This window comes from Pongo abelii, chromosome 8 (genome assembly GCF_028885655.2).
Source record: "Pongo abelii isolate AG06213 chromosome 8, NHGRI_mPonAbe1-v2.0_pri, whole genome shotgun sequence".
Classification (NCBI taxonomy): Eukaryota; Metazoa; Chordata; class Mammalia; order Primates; family Hominidae; genus Pongo; species Pongo abelii.
Genome location: NC_071993.2, coordinates 96,109,212 through 96,129,182, shown reverse-complemented (window position 1 = coordinate 96,129,182; position 19,971 = coordinate 96,109,212). Strand labels below are relative to the sequence as shown.

The following is a 19,971-nucleotide window of genomic DNA, read 5'->3' as shown; positions in this document are numbered from 1 at the left end:
AGGCTGACAATTATTTTCTCTTGGCATTTTGAAACTATTTCCCACTGTGTTTTGGTTGCTATTGAGAAGTCTGAGCTTAACCTAATACCAATTCCTTCACACATATTTCTTTTGTTTTTTGTCATTTTAAAAATCTTTCTGCCTCAAAGGCACTTAAAAGATACTACTGTGTTTTTAGGTGACATCTGCTTGGGTGATCTTTTGTGGAATTCATGTATTTGAGGATTAGCATTTTTCATTAATTCCAAAAATTTCGGTCATTGTCTTTTCAACTACTGCCTTTTCTCCATTCCCTTTTATTTGTTCTTCTGCAACTCTGATCACATGCATTTTAACTTCCTCACTTTGTTCTCCATGTCCCTGAATATCTCTGTTGATTTTCCATCTCATTGTTTTTCTGTGCTGTATTCTGAGTAGTTTCTTCAAATCTGTCTTCTAAATCAATAAATGCTTTTCAGCTGTGTATAAATTACTTTTCAACAAATCCTTTGAGTTTCTAATTTCTATTATTTCAGTTTTTATATTTCTAAGTTTTGTTTGGTTCTTGTGCAAATATGCCTAATCAAATTTAATACACTATTGTTCCTTTATTTATTAATTTATTTTTTGAGACGGAGTTTCGAACTGTCACCCAGGCTAGAGTATAGTGGCATGATCTCAGCTCACTGCAACCTCTGTCTCTTGGGTTCAAGAGATTCTCCTGCCTCAGCCTCCTGAGTAGCTGGGATTACAGGCACCCATCACCACACCTGGCTAATTTTTGTATTTTTAGTGGAGATGGGTTTTCACCATGTTGGCCAGGCTGGTCTTGAACTCCTGACCTCAGGCAATCTGCTCACCTTGGCCTCTCAAAGTGCTGGGATTACAGGCGTGAGCCACCGCACCCGGCCTATTCCTTTGTTAAAACTTAATTTTTTCTTTCTTTATCTTGAAATTTACTAAATACATTAGTACATTCTTTTTTTTTTTTTTTTTTTTGAGATAGAGTTACTCTGTTGTCCAGGCTGGAGTGCAGTGGTGCGATCTCGGCTCACTGCAACCTCTACCTCCCAGGTTTAAGCCATTCTCCACCTTAGACTCCCAAGTGGCTGAGATTACAGATGCCCGCCACCATGCCTGGCTAATTTTTGTATTTTTAGTAGAAACCGGGTTCTACCATGTTGGCCAGGCTGGTCTCTAACTCCTGTCCTCAGTGATACACCTGCCTCAGCCTCCTAAAGTATACTAAATACATTCTTTTTTATTCTCTATTCAATTACAATATCTGCAGTTTTGTTGCTCTGGCTTATCGTTTATTATCTGGCAACTTTTGCACATTGTGGCTTATTTATTTGTGTGTATTCTTTGATTTTGTATTATGACCTAATATTCCTTGGAACTTTATCAAACTTGGAAATTCTTTGAGAACTATGTAAAAAGTATTTCCTTTTGAGGGGTGTTTTTATTTGCTTTTGTTAGGTGCATGGGAGCACTACCAAGCCAGAATTGCTTAAAATGAAATTTTCTACCTGAGGTTTTTTTTTTTTTTCTTGCCATATGGATAGTGAGAATTTCAGCCCGAAACAATCATGCTTCTCCGCTTAAGATTAGAAATTATCAATGACTTTTTTCCTCCCTGCTTTACTTAGGGCCAAAGCCAAAAACAGGCATGTGTAGCCCCATCATTTAGGTCTGCAAGGAGTTTGTTCTCCAGTTTAACCGCTGAATGGGTCCTGGTTTTATGTGAGTTCTATGATACAATGTACCACGTGTAGGCCCCAGACTTTGTCTTCCATCTCCTTCATAAGGTAATGTAGTCCATGAGAAAGTGATGTAGATCACCAACACAAATGAACACATGCTTATTCTGGTGGATTTTCACTTTCCTGTCATTTCTGGACTTCAGGGAATTCCTTACTCTCTTTTAAATGCAGCTGTGCATTTAAAAAATACGTTTTGCAGATTAAATAGCATTTTTCATTGTGAGACACAGGCTTTTTGTTCTGTGTATATATATCTGGTCTACCATAATGCTTGTAAGGAAACACATTTAATCTTCTGTGAGGTCTAATTTATTATTCCCAGGTTTTATATAGCAATATTTTAGGGTCACAGAGGTTAGGCGATTTTTCCCAACACTGTAGAGATACTAAGTGGTGGAGGTGAGGTTGAAATAGGTCTAAACCCAAAGCCAAGGAACTTTCAAAAGATTAATAAAATTTGTCAAATAATACTTGGACTAACTCCTGCCTGAATTAAGCTAGAAATTAATGTAAGTTCTTTAATTCAGTTAGGAAGATCCCAAATCAGAAACAAATCATAATAAAAATTGAGATCAGGAAGCTTCCTGAGTGTAGCTCCTCATATCATTGTCCCACACATAAGTACTGCCCCATATGGCAATCGGGAGGCCCCAGGAATGCTTGCTAGGGTAAAGCCCTGCTCCTCTAAGTTAGTTGAAAGCTCCGTCCCTACTCAGTGACTGCTCTCATACTTCTTCATTGTAGCTGTCGGCTCTCAGAACATGATGCCGAAAGTATAGATCCTTGGTGTGCTGAGTACTTTGAACTGAAAGACATTGGAAGGGCCTCCGAAGAAAGATCTCTTTGACCTTCTCCTGCCCTCCTGTCTTTCATGCTTCTTTCTCCCCTGGAGTGAACCATGGAAACTAGAATTCCTCTTCTGCAAGACAATCATAGAAACTAGAAACCCTCTCCCCAAAGGAAGCCATAAAACTTAGGAAGGTCACTCTGTCCCTTCTCCCTTCTCATTTGAAGACCTTTAATCCAGAGGAATCCTGCCCTATACTTGCAAAGAAGAAATGCTACACAGAGAGTCCAAGAAGAATTTGAATCCAGTCTATTACCATTAGATCATACTTTTGTCCAAACACATCTCTACAGAGCTACCCATTCTTCATGGAACCTAAGCACAAAAATAGTTTTCCCTGGATCTTTGGGTCTTCATTTCTGAAGGCTCTCATATCACATAAAACTTTGATTAAGTAAATTTGTTATGCTTTTCTCTTGTTAACTTGCCTTTTGTTATAGGAGTGTCAGCCATGACTCTTACAATGAGTGAGGAGAGGTATTACCTACCTCCTTTTACTCCTACATGCTCTTGGAGCTGATTATCACAGTCTGTAATTTTTCCACCTTCCATTCCTGCTTCTGTGTATTTTGATAAATTTTTGCAGGTCAGTAGACTTCCCTTGGTAGAATATTTCCTGCTTCTCACCAGCCCTTAAGCCAATCCAAGGAAAACAAAAGAACATCATAGTGCTTTGTCATATGACAAGATTACAAAAGCAGCATCCAGTGGCAGAATGCCCAACTGCTCCGGGACACAGCCAATAGCTGACTTCAGTTCTCCCCATCCCTGCTTGTCAGTGATTAGTCTATATTGTTATCACAAGCCCAGTCTGACCAATGAGTGTGAGTGAAGGGCCATTTTGATTGTCAGCTCCTGATTCTGCAGAAAACACGAAACTGAGCTGTACAAAGATGCTGATGAGGGGCTGCAGCATGCAATTCACTTCACCAGCAGTCACTAAGGTCTGATCTCTTTTCTAACCACACCTGGAAGATGGGATGCTGGACCCAGGGTATGCATAGAAAATGGGAGTTATTAGAAAAGCAGCTTTGCTTGCTTTAACCCAGGAATTGTATTTCTGGTATGTTGTTTCCTTTTAGACAATTGCCCTAAAGCTTCTCTTGTTTAAGGAGCAGGAGGATGGGGGAGGTTATTTCTGCTCTCAGCAAAAGTCTTAGAACCAGGGTCTCCTCATTTGTAAGGAAGCAAGTAGGTCCCTGGACCTGGGCTGGGATATGAATTGTGATCAGCCAGGCAAGAGTTAAGAGTGGAAGTCTGTGCTCTCTGCCCATCTTATAATATCTTAAGGGTGATCATCTGTGGTATTCTTGAGTGGTAAGTCCCATTCCATCTAGCATTTCATTAGAATTACTGTATAAAGGATGACAGGCAGAGGACACTTGACATGGGAATGCTGGACCTATTGGATGTTTATTCATTAGCTGCAATTACCCCCCATTAGCCTTTTTTAATAAAAAGTAAAAATTTAGTTGACATGTAAAAATTGTATATATTTATGGTGTAGAGCATGTTTTAATATATGTATATATTGTGGAATGGCTAAATCAAATTATTTAACATATGCGTTACCTCAGCTACTTACCTTTCTTTTTGTAGTGAGAACACAAAATCTACTCTCTCAGCAATTTTCACGTATGCAACATATAATTATTAACTATAGTCACCATGATGTACTATGTTAGCCTCTTAATATGGTATAATGCCTTGGCAAAACCCAAAATCCCTAGCAGGTCTGGATCTTTGAGTTTGGAAATGGTCCAAGGTGCATATACTATGTCTGTAAATACCAGAGGGCAACTGTTTGTGGGTTCCTGGTGTAGGGTCTATATTCTAAATTCAGAGAGATGAACTCCTTTAGGGCCACAGTCTTTCTGCCACTTATGAACCTACAAGCAAGTTTCCAGGTGTTAAATCAGCTAGGGAATCATTTCAGAATTTATTTCAAATATTACATTAATTCCTAGGGGATAAGGAATTTAAAAGGAAAGTGTTCAAATGATCATCTTATACATTTATATACTTTTACCTTTCTGTTTACACCCCTGTGACTAGATATTACATTTGTGAGTGAATTAAAAATGGACTGCAGAAGACAATCTTAAGAGTCCATGGAGACTATTCCACATGTGTTTAAGAGACCCTTGCTGTCCAGGTCTGACTTTAACCTGAACAAAATGGAGCTCACCATGTCAGATGCTGGCAGTTTGAAAGGGACTGCTGTAGACCTGGATGGATCTCTGCCCTTTTGACCAGCCTCACACTGGTGTCCCTCACACTCTGTCAGGGAGGCATTTGCCCAGATATTCCTGGGCTTACAGCAACCCTGTCAACAGCAGCAGCTGCTAACTGGGCATGGGGCTTAGTTGGGGCTCCTAGGCTGGAAAGACAGTCATAGTTCCTATAATGTAAGGATAGGCTGGCTTCAGGGGGAGGGTGTTCATTCTAAGGGAGGGGCTCAAATGAACATGTCGAGAATAGTATGGTATGGCTTAGCAATTACCCACTGTTCCTAGTAGGAGAAATTTTGGGAATTAATATTACTGTTATAGTCCCATACACAAACCACACAATTACCTCTATTCTAACAGAGTTGAAATGTTTGGATTTATTGTAGCATTACTATCAAGAATACACATTAATTATAGTATTGCTATCAAGAATACATATAAATACATGGCTGAAGCCATAAGTGAGATAAGAGATATTCCAGGGTTAGTCAAAAGTTGATCTTTGAGGTCCAGAAGTCTGGATGAAAATAAGATGAGACTGCAAGTTTTGTTGTTAGGCAGGCACCACTTATGACCCTTGGCAGGAAGGGCAGGAATGACGGTTATATTGTGAACTGAATGAAAACTGAGAACTAATCAGCATCATGTGGGCCTGAAGCATTTATTGCTACCAGTGATTAGTTGTAAGACCTTCTGACTATGTAACTGTAATGAACTATAATGAACATGAGAAAACAACTCTTTTTTTTTTTTTTTTTTGAGGTGCAGTCTTGCTCTGTCGCCCAGGCTGGAGTGCAGTGGCACGATCTTGGTTCACTGCAACCTCTTCCTCCCAGGTTCACACCATTCTCCTACCTCAGCCTCCCAAGTAGCTGGGACTACAGGTGCCCGCCACCACACCCGGCTAATTTTTTTGTATTTTTAGTAGAGACAGGGTTTCACTGTGTTAGCCAGGATGGTCTCAAACTCCAGACCTCGTGACCCGCCCACCTCGGCCTCCCAAAGTACTGGGATTACAGGCGTGAGCCACCGCACCTGGCCAAAAAACAACTCTTTAAAAATGTACCTTAGAGCAACATGCAAAGCTTCCCTGCTCAGCAATCCCAGGTTGGAGCCCCCTGTCTTCCTATCCTCCTACCCATCACAACCACCACTGCAGGCTTCTGATGCTCTGTTTTCCTCCTCTGTCTCAGTTCAGTTGCTCTGAGTTAGAGAGGAGCTCTCTGGGATTGGAGCTGACTGCGCCCTGGCCCATTTCCTCACTGCCATCCTCAAGCTCAGATGCTGACAGGAAAATACTGCCTATTCCTGAAGGGGCATCCCTTAGCAGGCGGCCCAGTTCCTTCTCATAACATTTGGCTGCTTGCAGCAGATCTCCATTCTGCTTATGAATTAATCCTTGAAGATACCAATAATTCGGTGCATTTTGTGGAAGCAGATTTTCAGATACATTCTGTGGTTGGTCTTTGATCTCTTCCTTGTCGGTTGATTTTTTGCTTATGGACAAACCCTCTAAACCACGTTGCACAGCAGTGTCTTCAGACTTCCCATTATATTTCTGAAGGTTGCAGTAGTGCTGAAGGGATTGTTGCTTCTCAGCATCAGGGACTTCCTTATTGAATGGTGTCTGATAACATTCCCCCTCCAGGAACTCAGCAAGATCGGAGTATGCATTCAGAGGATTCAGTCCCTTCTCAAGAGCTTTATTCAAATAGTCCATAGCATATTGCTTTAGTGCTTCAATCATCTCTTTATTTCCACTAGCTTCAGATTCTCCTGTATTCTGCATTTGTCTTACTTTTGCCTTGTAGCAGCACCCGATCTGGTGATAGAGGTAGCCATTGTTTGGTGTGGATTCCAACACCCGTTGAAACAGTTCAATAGCTTTGTCTAGGTCACCTTTTCTTCTGTAAAATTTGGCTGCACTGCGGAGGACATCTGTTTGGCAAGGAGCCTTTTCCAAGGCTTCTTCAACCAACTGCTCTCCTTCAGCTTCTTTATTCATCTTCTGTAGTTTCAGGCCCAAGAGAACCTTGACGTATTGGTTATCAGGACTCAGCTCAATGGCCTGCTTCAAAATATCAGTAGAGAACTGTTTCTGTGGGTTATTATCCAGATGGTACATCGCAATTGCCAGTCCAGAGGAGAATTCTGGGTTGTTGGGCTTTTCTTCCAGAGCCTTCTCAAAACACACCTTCGCCCTTTCATTTCTTCCACACTTCAGTTGTGTCCACCCTTCCTCACAGTCAAGTTCAGGATACTCAATACTGTATGGATTTGAAAATTTCTTGCAGGTTTGTTTCACCTTGTCTACATAAATCTGAGCATCTGAGAGTCTGCCCAAGTGATAGTAGACCCAGGCGTAGTTTCCCCAAGTGACTAGACTTCTGATTTCTGCTTGGTCAGCATGTTCTTGCTGGATTAACTCTTCAGCTTGCTGTAAGCATTCCAGGGCTGCCTCGTTGTTACCATCTAGGTGTTTTATGTAGGCCAACAAGTTGTACATTGTAGCTTTGAACTCAGTGTTTAAAAATTCAATCTGGTTACACACTCTGTCTTCTAGATCCCTTGAGACACTTTCTTCCTTGAATAAGTTCCAGGTGAAATGGCATTTCAGCTGTGGAAGGATTTTCTCCAGGGAATTCTTGGTGACCTCACTGTGGAGAAAATAAACATGGTCACTGTGATGTACACTGCCAAGCACTGCACCCTGTCATCATTAATTTTATATGTCAGTTGAACTGGGCCACAGGATGCCCAGATATTTGGTCCAACATTATTTCTAGGTGTGTATATGAGGTTGTTTCTGGAAGACATGAACATGTGAATTGGTGGACTGAGTAGAGCAGATTGCTCTCCCCAGTATGGGTAGGCGTTATCCATTCTGTTGAGGGCCTTAATAGAACAAAAAGGCAGAGGAAGGGAGAATTCTCCCTCTGCCTGACTGCTTGAGCTAGGACATTGGTCTTTTTCTGCTCATAGACTAGACTTGGACTAGAACTTTCACCATTGGCTTACCTGGTTCTCAGGCTTTTAGACTTGGACTGGGACTACACCATCAACTTTCCTTGGTCTCCAGCTTGCAGACAACAGATTATGGGACTTACCAGTCTCCATAATCAGGTCAGCCAATTCCTCATAATAAATCTCTTTATATATAGATGTTCCTTGACTTATGATGGGGTTATATCCTGATAAACCCATCATAAATTGAAAACATTGTAAATAAAAAGATGCATTTAATACATCTAACCTACCATAGCTTAGCCTAGCTTAAATGTGCTCAGAACCCTTACATTAGCCTGCAGTGGGGCAAAGTCACCTAACACAAAGCCTATTTTATACTAAAGTGTTGAGTATCTCATGTAACTTATTGAATACTGTATCGTAAGTGAAAAAAAAGAATGGAATTATCACTTTTGTACCATCGCAAGGTTGGAAAAATTTTAAGTTGCTTCCTACATTCACTTTTCTATAGCTACAGTCTGTGCAGACACCCACAAAGCACATCCCTTACACCGTGTAAGCAGATATGCAGGAGGTGAGGTAAGATGGGTAAGAGGAGGCAGCTTCAGTGACAGGAAATGAGATCTCTCTCACTCTGCTCAATTACCAAGTCAGGCCAGGAATGGTGACTCATGCCTGTAGTCCTAGCACTTTGGGAGGCCAAGGCCGGTGGATCACTTGAGCCCAGGATTCAAGACCAGCCTGGGCAACATGGCGAAAGCCTGCCTCTACTAAAAATACAAAAATTAGCCAGGGATGGTAGTACATGCCTGTAGTCCTCGCTATTCGGGAGGCTGAGACAGGAGGATCACTTGAGCCCAGGAGGCAAAAGTTGTAGTGAGCTGAGATCACACCATTACACTCCAGCCAGGGTGATAGAGTGGGACCCTGCCTCAAAAAAAATAAAAATAAGAATAAAAATTAAAAAATACCAAGTCAGTTCTCATTCCTTGTACATTCTGGGTAAGGTTTGTTTAGCTATCCAATGACTCTTTATTGGGCTACCTCTTTTTGTCACTTTATTAGATATTATGGATACTAAGAAAAATAGAGATTATCGCAACCTTCTCTGCCCCCCAGGTGCTTGCAATTTTGTTAGGAGACATGTAAAGAAATAAAAGCCCAGGTATGTCTGCCAACATGTTATGTGATTTAGGTATTTTTCCCTTCATCTTTTCCACCACTTACAAACAGACCCACGGAGGCTCAGCTTGAGTCTGATTGAAGTAGTCTCCCCATCACACAGGCCAGATTCCCAGACAGAATGAATTTGTTGCAACAAACAAACAAAATGGACACATTTTTGTTTTGTAGTTGGAAGATACTAAAGGAGATCACTTGCCTTATTTAGCTGGATAAATTGCAAGAGTTCTCAAAGTGTATTCCCATTATCTACATTTGCCTGGGGCTTGGGCTGTATGTCCCTCACTCTGAGTTTGTGCTTCTTCCTTCTTACCAGTAGAGTCATGGCACCATAAGATTGGAAAGAACCTCCAGAAATCATTAAACCAAGTGTCCTTATTTTTGGATTTCACAGACAAGCACAATTTCAGAAAAAAAGTTATGAACCAAATACGGCTGCTAATGTATCTGAAAAGATACCAACCATCTATTCTGACCAATATTTTATTTTAAAAGATAGAAAAGAAAGAAAGTATTTTCCTTGCCACTGAAAAAGTAATCTCAGAATAAACAAAATTCTTTAAATTGAATGCATTTGGTTCTACAAGGAGCCACTGACTTTATTTGCAATTTACCATGGACCAGCACTGGCCCCCACACCACTACTGCAAGTGCACTGATCTATTATACTTCCTGTCTCTCTCTCCAGTAATGCTGATCTAAACCGTTTTTGACCCAATGTGATTGCACATGAAATGCTTTATAGTGAGAGATGCAGAATCAACTCAGGGGCAATGGGAGTGAGGAGGGAAGTTGCCATCTACATCCAGATAGCCTCTTTATGTGTGTGCTTCGATTTGGGGAGAGTCCTTCTCCTTTTCTTGGTCCCTGTCTAGGGTTCCAGTGTCAGTATCTTCCCTGTCTATTATAGGGTCCTTCCTTCCTTCCTTCCTTCCCTATTTTCCTTCTTTCCTCCCTTCCTTCCTTTTTTTGCAGAGACAGGGTCTCACTATATTGCCCAGAGTGGTCACCTATTTTCCTTCTTTCCTCCCTTCCTTCCTTTTTTTGCAGAGACAGGGTCTTACTATGTTGCCCAGAGTGGTCTCAAACTCCTGGTCTGAAGCAATCCTTCTGCCTCGACATATCAAAGTATTGGGATTACAGGTGTGAGCCACCACACCTGGCTCTAGGGGTTTTTAATTTGCCTTCACCTGGGGATTCTAACCACCCTGTATGAAGGACTACAAGTCAAAAGTCAAGTTAGCAATTATTTAAAAAACGAATACCAAAAGTAAGTTATAACGATGATAATTGAACAACTCTGCTTATATCTGTTATGCCACTAAATCATAATAAAGTCGTGGAAACGTGAGTTAACTTTGCTGATGGGTGAATTAGGAAGGTTAAAAGGAGAAAGGGTGAGTCTCAGATCAATAGAATGTATCTGCAGATTTGTAGGTACATATGGGTGCCTGAAAATAATAGCTGAACACTCTAGTAATTAATAGAGAGTATCCAGTGGACCTGCAGAATGACAGGTGACGTTGGATGTATTGTTGGATGTATTTGCCTCAACGAAACCAGAAACCACCTTGCAAGTCTGATGACACTATCTCTCTCTCTCTCTGTTTTTTTTTTTTTTGGAGGGCAGAGGGCTTTGACATATCAAAGCACCAGGGATCTTACCAAACTAAATTTTAAGCACTTATAGCTCAAGATTCTCCCTCTGAGATGAAACATACTTCCACCCTGTCATGTATCAGCTTCAGAAGATATCAATTGCTCAAGAAAGCGTTGGACAAGCAGAAAAGCACACTGAACATTTCTGGACTTGTGAAAGAGCTCTGAATATGGATCTCTCAGGGATATTCCATCCCCACCAATGCTTTACCAATGCCAGAGATGGCCAGGCTGAGACATTTAATGATAACATGGAACAATTTATTCAGGAAGATAGTCAATTACTCATGTGGCTTTATGATTATAAAACCCACGGAAAATTGGGTCCCTTGATTCTCTTGATTTTTCCTAAGCCTTACTCCCTAAAGTCTCCAATTGGATGAGGTATTTGATACCTGATGTCTCCTTGAAATAAAATTTGGAGCAAAATATATTGGACTGGAAGGCCTAAGACCTCGATCAGAAGAAACATGAACCCCAGACCCAGAGGTCAGGAGGTTTTCATTATAATACTATTGCCCTCTTAAAACAAATACTCCAATTGCCAAGGTTTCCTCACTTAATAATTTATCTCATATGCGTTTTTGAAAGTTACTCTGAATACTTCTTATATGTATAAATAAGTTAGTTAACAGTAATTAATGCAGATATTTAAAGAAATACAAGCAGGCAGGTGGGATGATGACTACAGTCACTTGATAAAGAACAGCTAGGTGGCCGGGCGCGGTAGCTCACGCCTGTAATCCCAGCATTTTGAGAGGCTGAGGCGGGTGGATCATGAGGTCAAGAGTTCGAGACCAGCCTGGCCAACATGATGAAACCCCGTCTCTACTAAAAATACAAAAATTAGCCGGGCGTGGTGGCAGGCGCCTGTAATCCCAGCTACTCGGGAAGCCGAGGCAGAAGAATTGCTTGAAACCGGAAGGCGGAGGTTGCAGTGAGCCGAGATCGGGCCACTGCACTCCAGCCTGGGCGAAAGAGCAAAACTCCGTCTCAAAAAAAAAAGAAGAAAAAAAAAAGAATAGCTAGGTTCAGGTGAAATGTGGGGAGTAGAATGCCAGTCCTACCTGGATCTGCATCTAGTAGAAGACCTTAGGGAGATAGGATTCCCTCAGGTCCAGAAAGAGATTTCCCATGACCTCAGATTGCAGACATAAGATTTCGCTTACTAAAGCAGTTAAAGCTAGTGCTGCTAGTCCTTAGGAAATCCCCAGAATCAACATAGTTACAGTCTCTCACCTAACCCAGATCATGACCACCTGTCTTGCCCACAGACTCCAGGGTAGATACCACATCTCCTTCCCAGTCAAAGCTATTACTAGAGTAGAATCTTGAAATTTTCAGAAAGTGGCCTTCTTGAAGTGGTAAGAGTGGGGATTTCCCCACTCTTGTCTGCACATGTGCAGCTTGTCCCCAATATGTGCTGGTTATGCTCCAACTGACTACGTGAAGGAACTGGCAGACCTGCACTCAGGTGGTTGATCAGAACAGGCCCAATCCAAGGAGTCCATCACTTCAGAAAGCAAGTGAAGGAACTCTCCAGAGCTGGACTTCTCAACCTTTAATGTACATATGGACGCAAACATCTGGAAATCTTTTTAAAATGCAGATCTGGATTCAGATAAGCTGGGATGTTACCTTTCTTACAACCTCCCGGGGGATCTCAGATTCAGACCACACTGTGAGCAGCAAGGCTCTGGGAAGACTTCCCTTTTTGGCAGTGATTTCCAATCACCAGTTTCCCATACTTAAATTACCCCTTAAACAGTCAAGCTTTGCTTTATTTTTATTTTATTTTTGTTTTTTTGTAGGTCTCACTTTGTTGCCAATTCTGGTCTCGAGTCCCTGGGCTCAAGCAATCCTCCTGCCTCAGCCTCCCAAAGTGCTGGGATTACAGGCTTAGCCACTGTGCCCAGGCACAAGCTTTGCTTTATTTCAACATTCTTCCCACACCTCCCCCCTCCTGCCTCTTGGGGTTTCCTCCTTCACATTTACACACATACAATGCAGGAAGCCTTGTATGCATTTAAGGAAGAGAGGATTTGGAGATGGACATTTCTTCTGTAAGCCATTCAGTGTGCCTATGAAGTACTTGTGGTCCTCTTTAAATATATGTTTGTTTCTGGACCTTATTTCTGTTTTGCTTAATCAGGATTTCAGAATGCAGGACCTAGAAATTTGCATTCTATTAGAAGACTCAGGTTGATGTGACTCAGGCCACTCACAGAACACGGTTTGAGAGACTGCAAGCAACACTTTCTCCCTGTTCATTGATCACGTGGGAGGCTTAGCAGGTCACTAGACCTGCTAGAGGACAACTCAAGTAGACATATCCCCCAATTATGAAAAAGTGCATTTCAAGGTAAAAGTGACTTCAACATAAATTGGAATTTTGCAGTGCCGAATTAATTATTGACACATTTGCTGAGAAGCAAGCATGGTTTAAAAATAACCACAGTCACAACAAAACCACAAACCTCTGACTTAGGCTTTCTAAATATAAGAAACAAAAGATGAACCAGGACCTCCAGTAACTTCCCTCCAGGCTCCAGCTTTCACTGGCCCGATTTTACCTGAAAGGATCTGAGCATGGGCTCTCTAGGATCTCTCAATATGCCCCATCCCTTCCCAGCTCCCAGCTCCCATTTCCCTGTGTCCTTTGGCTGCCTAACTCTATACATCACAAAAAGCTACAGAAATAAAAATGCATGAATTGGTAAGGCAGATTTATGCTTGAATTAGATAAATGCATATTTCATCTCTAAGCAAACACTGAAATAGCATAAGTCAGGAAGTTGTACATAAGAAATTCTGTTTCCTATCAGAGAAGCAGGGACTATTTACCTCATGATGGCTGTTTCCCTGCAGTTCTGAAAAGCTGGGGTCCCGGTTGATTTTATTTTTAGCTTACTGATTCCAAGCAAATGCTGAAGAGGTTTCCACCCAGGGTGCTGTTAGGTCTGTGCTTTTATGAAACGGGAAAAGAAAGTGAAACTGATGGAACCCTATCAAGATCCCTCTTGAGGGGAAACTGAAACAGAATCTGTGAGAACTGAGCTCACTCACGCCAGGAACATGTTCCAGACAGATTTGGAAAACTGTGGTTTGAAAGTTGTAAAAAGGCACTGTGAAAAGAAAATAAAATTTTAGAAGCTTCCAAATGTGTTATGTCAAGAGGCAAAGTTAAGCCCTGAAAACTGACTCATGTAACGTGACTGTTTTTTTCTCAGGTGCATGACTGTTGCTCTTTGACCTGTGTGGTGAGGGGTTACATGTTAACCAGACTCCCTAGTCTCACTGCAATTTCTGCCTCTCGGGTTCAAGTGATTCTCCTGCCTCAGCCTCCTGAGTAGCTGGGATTACAGGCGTGCAGCACCATGCCTGGATAATTTTTGTATTTTTAGTAGAGGCAGGGTTTCACCATGTTGGTCAGGCTGGTCTCGAACTCCTGACCTCATGATCTGCCCGCCTTGGCCTCCCAAAGTGCTGGGATTATAGCCGTGCGCCACCGTGCCTGGCCTCAGATAACCTAGTCTTTATTAAAACGTAGACCTCATGTTATGGAAATAGAGACCCTTTTGATTGTTACTTTTTTTTTTTTGAGACAGGATCTCACTCTGTCATCCAGGCTGGAGTGCAGTAGCACGATCTCAGCTTACTGCAACCTCTGCCTGCCAGGCTCAAGCGATCCTCCCACGTCAGCCTCTCCAGTCGATGAGACTATAGGCACATGCCACCACGCCTGGCTGATTTTTGTATTTTTAGTAGAGACGGGGTCTCACTATGTTGCCCAGGCTGGTCTCCAACTCCTGAGCTCAAGCATCTGCCATCCTCGGCCTCCCAAAGTGTTGGGCTTACGGGCGTGAGCCACTGCGGCCAGCCATGTTACCTCTTTACAAAAGAATATTAAGCAATTCCCTTGGATTGTGATCAATAGTAGCCAATCAAATTATATATCTGTATGTTAGCCTCTGTATGGAAAATGTTGGCCAGGCACGGTGGCTCACGCCTGTAATCTCAGCACTTTGGGAGGCCAAGGTGGGTGCATCACTTAAGGTCAGGAGTTCAAGACCAGCCTGACCAACATGGCAAAACCCCATCGCTGCTAAAATACAAAAAAATTAACCAGGGGTAGTGGCGTGCTCCTATAGTCCCAGCTACTTGGAAGGCTGGGTGGGAGAATCCCTTGAGCGCAGGAGTCTGAGGCTGCAGTGAGCCATGATCGGGGCCACTGCACTCCAGCCTGGGTGACAGAGTGAGACTCTGTCTCAAAAACAACGACAACAGCAACAACAAAAACAACAACAACAAGAGAAGCTGTCATTCTGTTCAACACCTCTGTCTTTGCCTATGTAAACAGTCCTCATTTTTCTCTACACTGGAAGTACTGTTCACCATTCTTGGGTATAGCTCCACTCCTGGGACTGCTGCCCTCAACTTTTCGCTTGAATAAACTCTTTTAACTGGATCCTGAGCCTTCTGATTATTGTATGTTGACAGTACTGATTATGCGGTCCTACTCCCAGAGATTCTGGTGCAGTGAATCTGATGTGAGCTTAGCAACCTGTGTTTTCACAAGTGCCTTGGAAATTCAGTGCAGGAGTTCCTGTACCACATTTTGAGAAGTGCTGTCATAGAGATATTTTAAAAAGCAGTTTTCCCCTTTATTTGTGGAGCTAAAGTGGTGAATTAAGCAGCATTATCAGACAATCTTGAGTGAAGGGAAGAAAACCACAGGACACCTGGATTTCAGGGACCTCTTTGCTTAGTTCTGGGATATTTCTTGAGTCACATCACTGAGTCTCATTCCCTTAACCTTAAAATGCCCTGGGATGAATTTCCTTTTTGCCTTCATCCAAATGATAGAAAATTATGCCCTGGGGAGAACCACTTTCACCCTTCTCCAAGATCTGCGTTCAGTTCTTGTGGCTTTGGCCACTCTGAGGGGTGGGTAACTATCAAAGACTGGCCCTCACTCACCAGATAGGAAGCCCATCCCTGGCCCCCTCTCTAAAGTGAGCGTAGTTGAAAGCATTAAGATCTTTCACCTTTTGGCCATCGGGCATAGAGTCAGATGATCAGCAGTAGAGTTTGGTGCCTCCATTAATGACTCTGCTCTGACACCTGCTCTCTATCTGATGTCTTGGGCAAGTAATTTGCCCTTCTAAGCACCATTTTGGTCATCTAGAAAATGAGGCTAATAATAGAAATAATAGCTCTTACTTCCTAGGGTTGTTGGAAGAGTGATATGAGGTCATGTGTAAAATGTGTTTAACACAGTGCCCACTTGTCAGGCCTCTGAGCCCAGGTTAAGCCATCATATCCCCTGTGACCTAAACGTACACATCCAGATGGCCAGTTCCTGCCTTAACTGATGACATTCCACCACAAAAGAAGTGAAAATGGCCTCTTCCTGCCTTAACTGATGACATTATCTTGTGAAATTCCTTCTCCTGGCTCATCCTGGCTCAAAAGCTCCCCTACTGAGCACCTTGTGATCCCCACACCTGCCTGCCAGAGAACAACCCCCCTTTGACTGTAATTTTCCTCTACCTACCCACATCTTACAAAACGGCCCCACCCCTATCTCCCTTCCCTGACTTTCTTTTCGGACTCAGGCCGCCTGCACCCAGGTGAAATAAACAGCCTCGTTGCTCACACAAAGCCTGTTTGGTGGTCTCTTCACACGGACGTGCATGAAACCACTAACTACAGATCACAAAGAAATGTTACCACCATGACTTCTGGTATTAATATATTTGTGTTATAATTTTAAGTGAATTTGTGAGTGTGTACAGGGGGCAACAGAGTTCCTCAGTGGATGGGGCAGAGGAGGATGCCCATCAGCTGGCATGTGCCAGTGAGTTCTCCAGGTGATTTTCCCATTTGGAAATTTTTAACACAGCTGGGGAGGAGCAGCCCAACCTCTTCCTGTTCCTATAGCCTCTGGAAATAGGAGCACCTTGATGTGAACCTGAGTCCAGCATAGTTCAGAGAGCCCCCCTCAGACCTCCTCAGGTCAGTGGCTATAGACACACCTAAAGACAGGACCCTGTAAAACCTTTCCTGCAAGCTGGCTACTAAGATGCTGGGTAGTGCCTGGCTTTCTGGTCAATCCCACTCACACAGACACAGTTAACATCACTCTTGACCAGGAACTTATTCTATATAAAAGGGTTAGCCTGAGGTATTTGGCAGTGAATTCCTCTTACCCATCTCATCCCCAAACACGACATTGCAGAGCATCTTCAAGTCCTTGGGGCAGAGTAAGGTAGGGAATCCAGTTTTCCTTTTCTGCCCCCCTGAATGGTCGATGGGGTCTTCCCTCCCTGGCAATCACCTTCTCACTCCTTCCCTAGAGATGCTTGGTGGGAAAGGCATCCTTTTCTCTTAGTTCTCCCTGACATGCTATCCCCTGAAGAACTCCAGGAGGTCAATATATATATTTAAAAATGAAGTTTACTGAGATTATGCTTTATATACAATAAGATGCACCCATTTTCAGTGTGTAGTCTGATGAGTTTTGGTAAATGTTTATGCTTATGTAGCCACCATCACTACCTCCCTATAGACTATTCCTATGATTCCAAAAGATTCTTTTGGGAGCCTTCCTACTCAATCCCCACCATCTCCAGGCAACCACTGATCTGCTTCCCATCATCAGAGATTAGACTAGTTTTAGATTATAGATTAGGTCATTACACTTTTGAGGAGAAATTCTTTTCTGCTGCTGACCAGCATTCACTACATCAATAAAAATAAATGCTAAGCTTTGGGTTCGTTTTTATATAAGAAATGACAAAAATGCCCATTTGTAAGAATTGTTTCTTCTACTTCCCACCTTAAAGTAATGCAACGTTTCAGGGCAAAATTGCCCTGTTCATGAGTGGGTTTGCAGTACTGATTATATCTTTCACAATATCTGTTGAAAATAAATTCCTCTTTTTAAAATTACAAGGAAAAAACCTGTGACTTATCTTTGCAAACAAAATGAAAGTAACAGAAAAGCCCAAAAGAGTAATTCCCTTAGGTCTACCCTTGAATCAGCCAAGTTTGTGGCTGAGTGAAATACACTGCTCCTGCCAAGCCTTCCTCTCATCCCAGGAAATAGCTGCACACAGGGAGGAAACGAGCTGATGGATTCCCCACTCTGCCTCCCCCGTATATAGTTCCATGGAGAACAGTTCCAGAAACTTAAGGATCCTGTGTGTACACCAAAAGAAGCCACAGGGAAAAACCCCTCAAACATCTTATAAATGCTCAGACTGATAAAGACATATTGAATCTATAAACATCAGGACAATTCAGGAACGTGCCTACACAGTAAGGAACTCAACTTACAATTTGCATTCAAAAACAAGCATGATTATGCATTCTTATTTCACTGACCTCATGACTGCCCTCTGCGTCTCTGCTGTTCCGAAAAGCTGGTGACCAGGCTGATTTGTTCTTCAGAAGTCTTCCTGTCTGCCTCAAGTAAATACTGAAGGAATTATATAAAGGGGTGGGAGAGTAGGGCACGCATCAGCTGATGTTTTCTCCGTTTTTAAGTAATTGCTTTTAGGGGAAGGAAAAGGAAACTGGAAAGTGAAACTAAATTAAAATCGTCAGGAGGAGGAAAATGAAACCTAACGGCTTGAGACCTGCAATGGCTGAGCCAGAGTACATTATTCAAAACTGTGACTAAAATTTGTTTGAGAGAATGTGGAAGCATTCCTAATGTAAACCAAAAAATTAAATTCTAAGGCCATACTCACTAACCATGTGACTGGACTCTTGCTTTTGGCCAAGGGCATTCCAAAGTTAACCTGAAAACTGATGGGAAGGGGAAGCTGGATATGCCTCATTACATCCTTTTTCCTTTTGGAATTACTGATAGAACACACTCTTTTTTTTTTTTTTTTTTTTGAGACAGAGTCTTACTTTGTTGCCCAGGCTGGAATGCATTGGCATGATCGCAGCTCACTGCCACCTCTGCCTCCTGGGTTCAAGTGATTCTCTTGCCTCAGCCTCCCGAGTAGCTGGGATTACAGGCACCCACCACCATGCCTGGCTAATATTTGTATTTTTAGTAGAGATGAGTTTTCGCCATGTTGGTCAGGCTGGTCTTGAACTCCTGATCTCGGGTGATCCACCCACCTCGGCCTCCCAAAGTGCTGGGATTACAGGCGTGAGCCACTGCACCCAGCCAGAACATGCTCTTTTTAAGTGTAATAAGAAACATTTACAACCTATTCTCTCTGAAGCCTGCTACTTGGAGGCTTCATCTGCATAATAAAACCTTGGTCTCCACAACTCAGACATTCCTTTCTATTGATTGTCTATTGAATTTCTATTGAATGTCTCCAAACATTCCTTTCTATTGATAATAACTCTTTCAACCAATTGTCAATCAGAAAATCTTTGAATCTACCTATGACTTGGAAGCTGCCCTGCTTCCCTGTTTCCAATTGTCCCACCTTTCTGGACCTAGCCAATGTACACCTTACATGTATTGATTGATGCCTCATGTCTCCCTAACATGTATAAAACCAAGCTGTGGCCTGGCACATGTTCTCAGGATCTCCTGAGGGCTGTGTCACAGGCCATAGGTCATTCATATTTGGCTTAGAATAAATCTCTCCAAATGTTTTACAGAGTTTGACTTTTTTTGTCAACATTAGGTATCTGACGATCATTCTAGGGTGGGGCCCAGGAAACTGGATTTTTTAAGCCAATTCTTATTTTTAAAAATTTTTGTGGACACATAGTAGATATATGTATTTATGGGGTACATGAAATATTTGATGTGAGCATACAATGAGTAATAATCACATCAGGGTAAATGACTTCAAGCATTTATTCTTTGTATTACAAACAATCCAGTTATACTCTTTTAGTTATTTTGAAATGTGCAATAAACTATTTTTGACTATAGTCATCCTCTTGTTCTAACAAACACTAGATCTTATTAATTCTATCTAAGTGTATTTTTGTACCCATTAACCATCCCCACTTCCCCCGTTACTACTCTTCCCAGCCTCTAGTAATCATCATTCTAATCTCTATCTCCATGAGTTCAATTGTCTTAATATTTTTAGCTTCTACAAACAAATGAGAATATGTAAAATTTGTCTTTCTGTGCCTGGCTTAATTCACTTATAATGACCTCCACTTCTATCCATGTTGTTGCAAATGACAGGATCTCATTCTTTTTATGGCTGAAGAGCACTCCATTGTGTAAATGTACCACATTTTCTTTATCCATTCTTCTGCTGATGGACACTTAGGTTGCTTCCAAATCTTGGCTATTGTGAATAGTGCTGCAATAAACTTGGGAGTGCAGATATCTCTTTGATGTACT

The 19,971-nt window shown here is 42.1% G+C and overlaps 2 protein-coding genes across 5 annotated transcripts in view; one reads left to right on the top strand and one right to left on the bottom strand.

Annotated features, from left to right (window-relative positions):
* The window catches only part of LIPA (lipase A, lysosomal acid type), a 200,977-nt gene that overhangs the window by 69,374 nt on the left and 111,632 nt on the right, over window positions 1–19,971 (top strand). The window lies entirely within an intron of this gene.
* On the bottom strand, window positions 5,172–18,443 carry IFIT3 (interferon induced protein with tetratricopeptide repeats 3). 2 transcript variants are annotated; one of them, XM_009245606.4, is made up of 2 exons: window positions 18,018–18,443; window positions 5,172–7,477 (listed from the first exon to the last, which is right to left on the bottom strand). In XM_009245606.4, exons 1-2 carry the CDS (start codon window positions 18,020–18,022, stop codon window positions 6,010–6,012), a joined length of 1,473 nt encoding a protein of 490 aa, XP_009243881.3. In that variant the 5' UTR covers window positions 18,023–18,443; the 3' UTR covers window positions 5,172–6,009.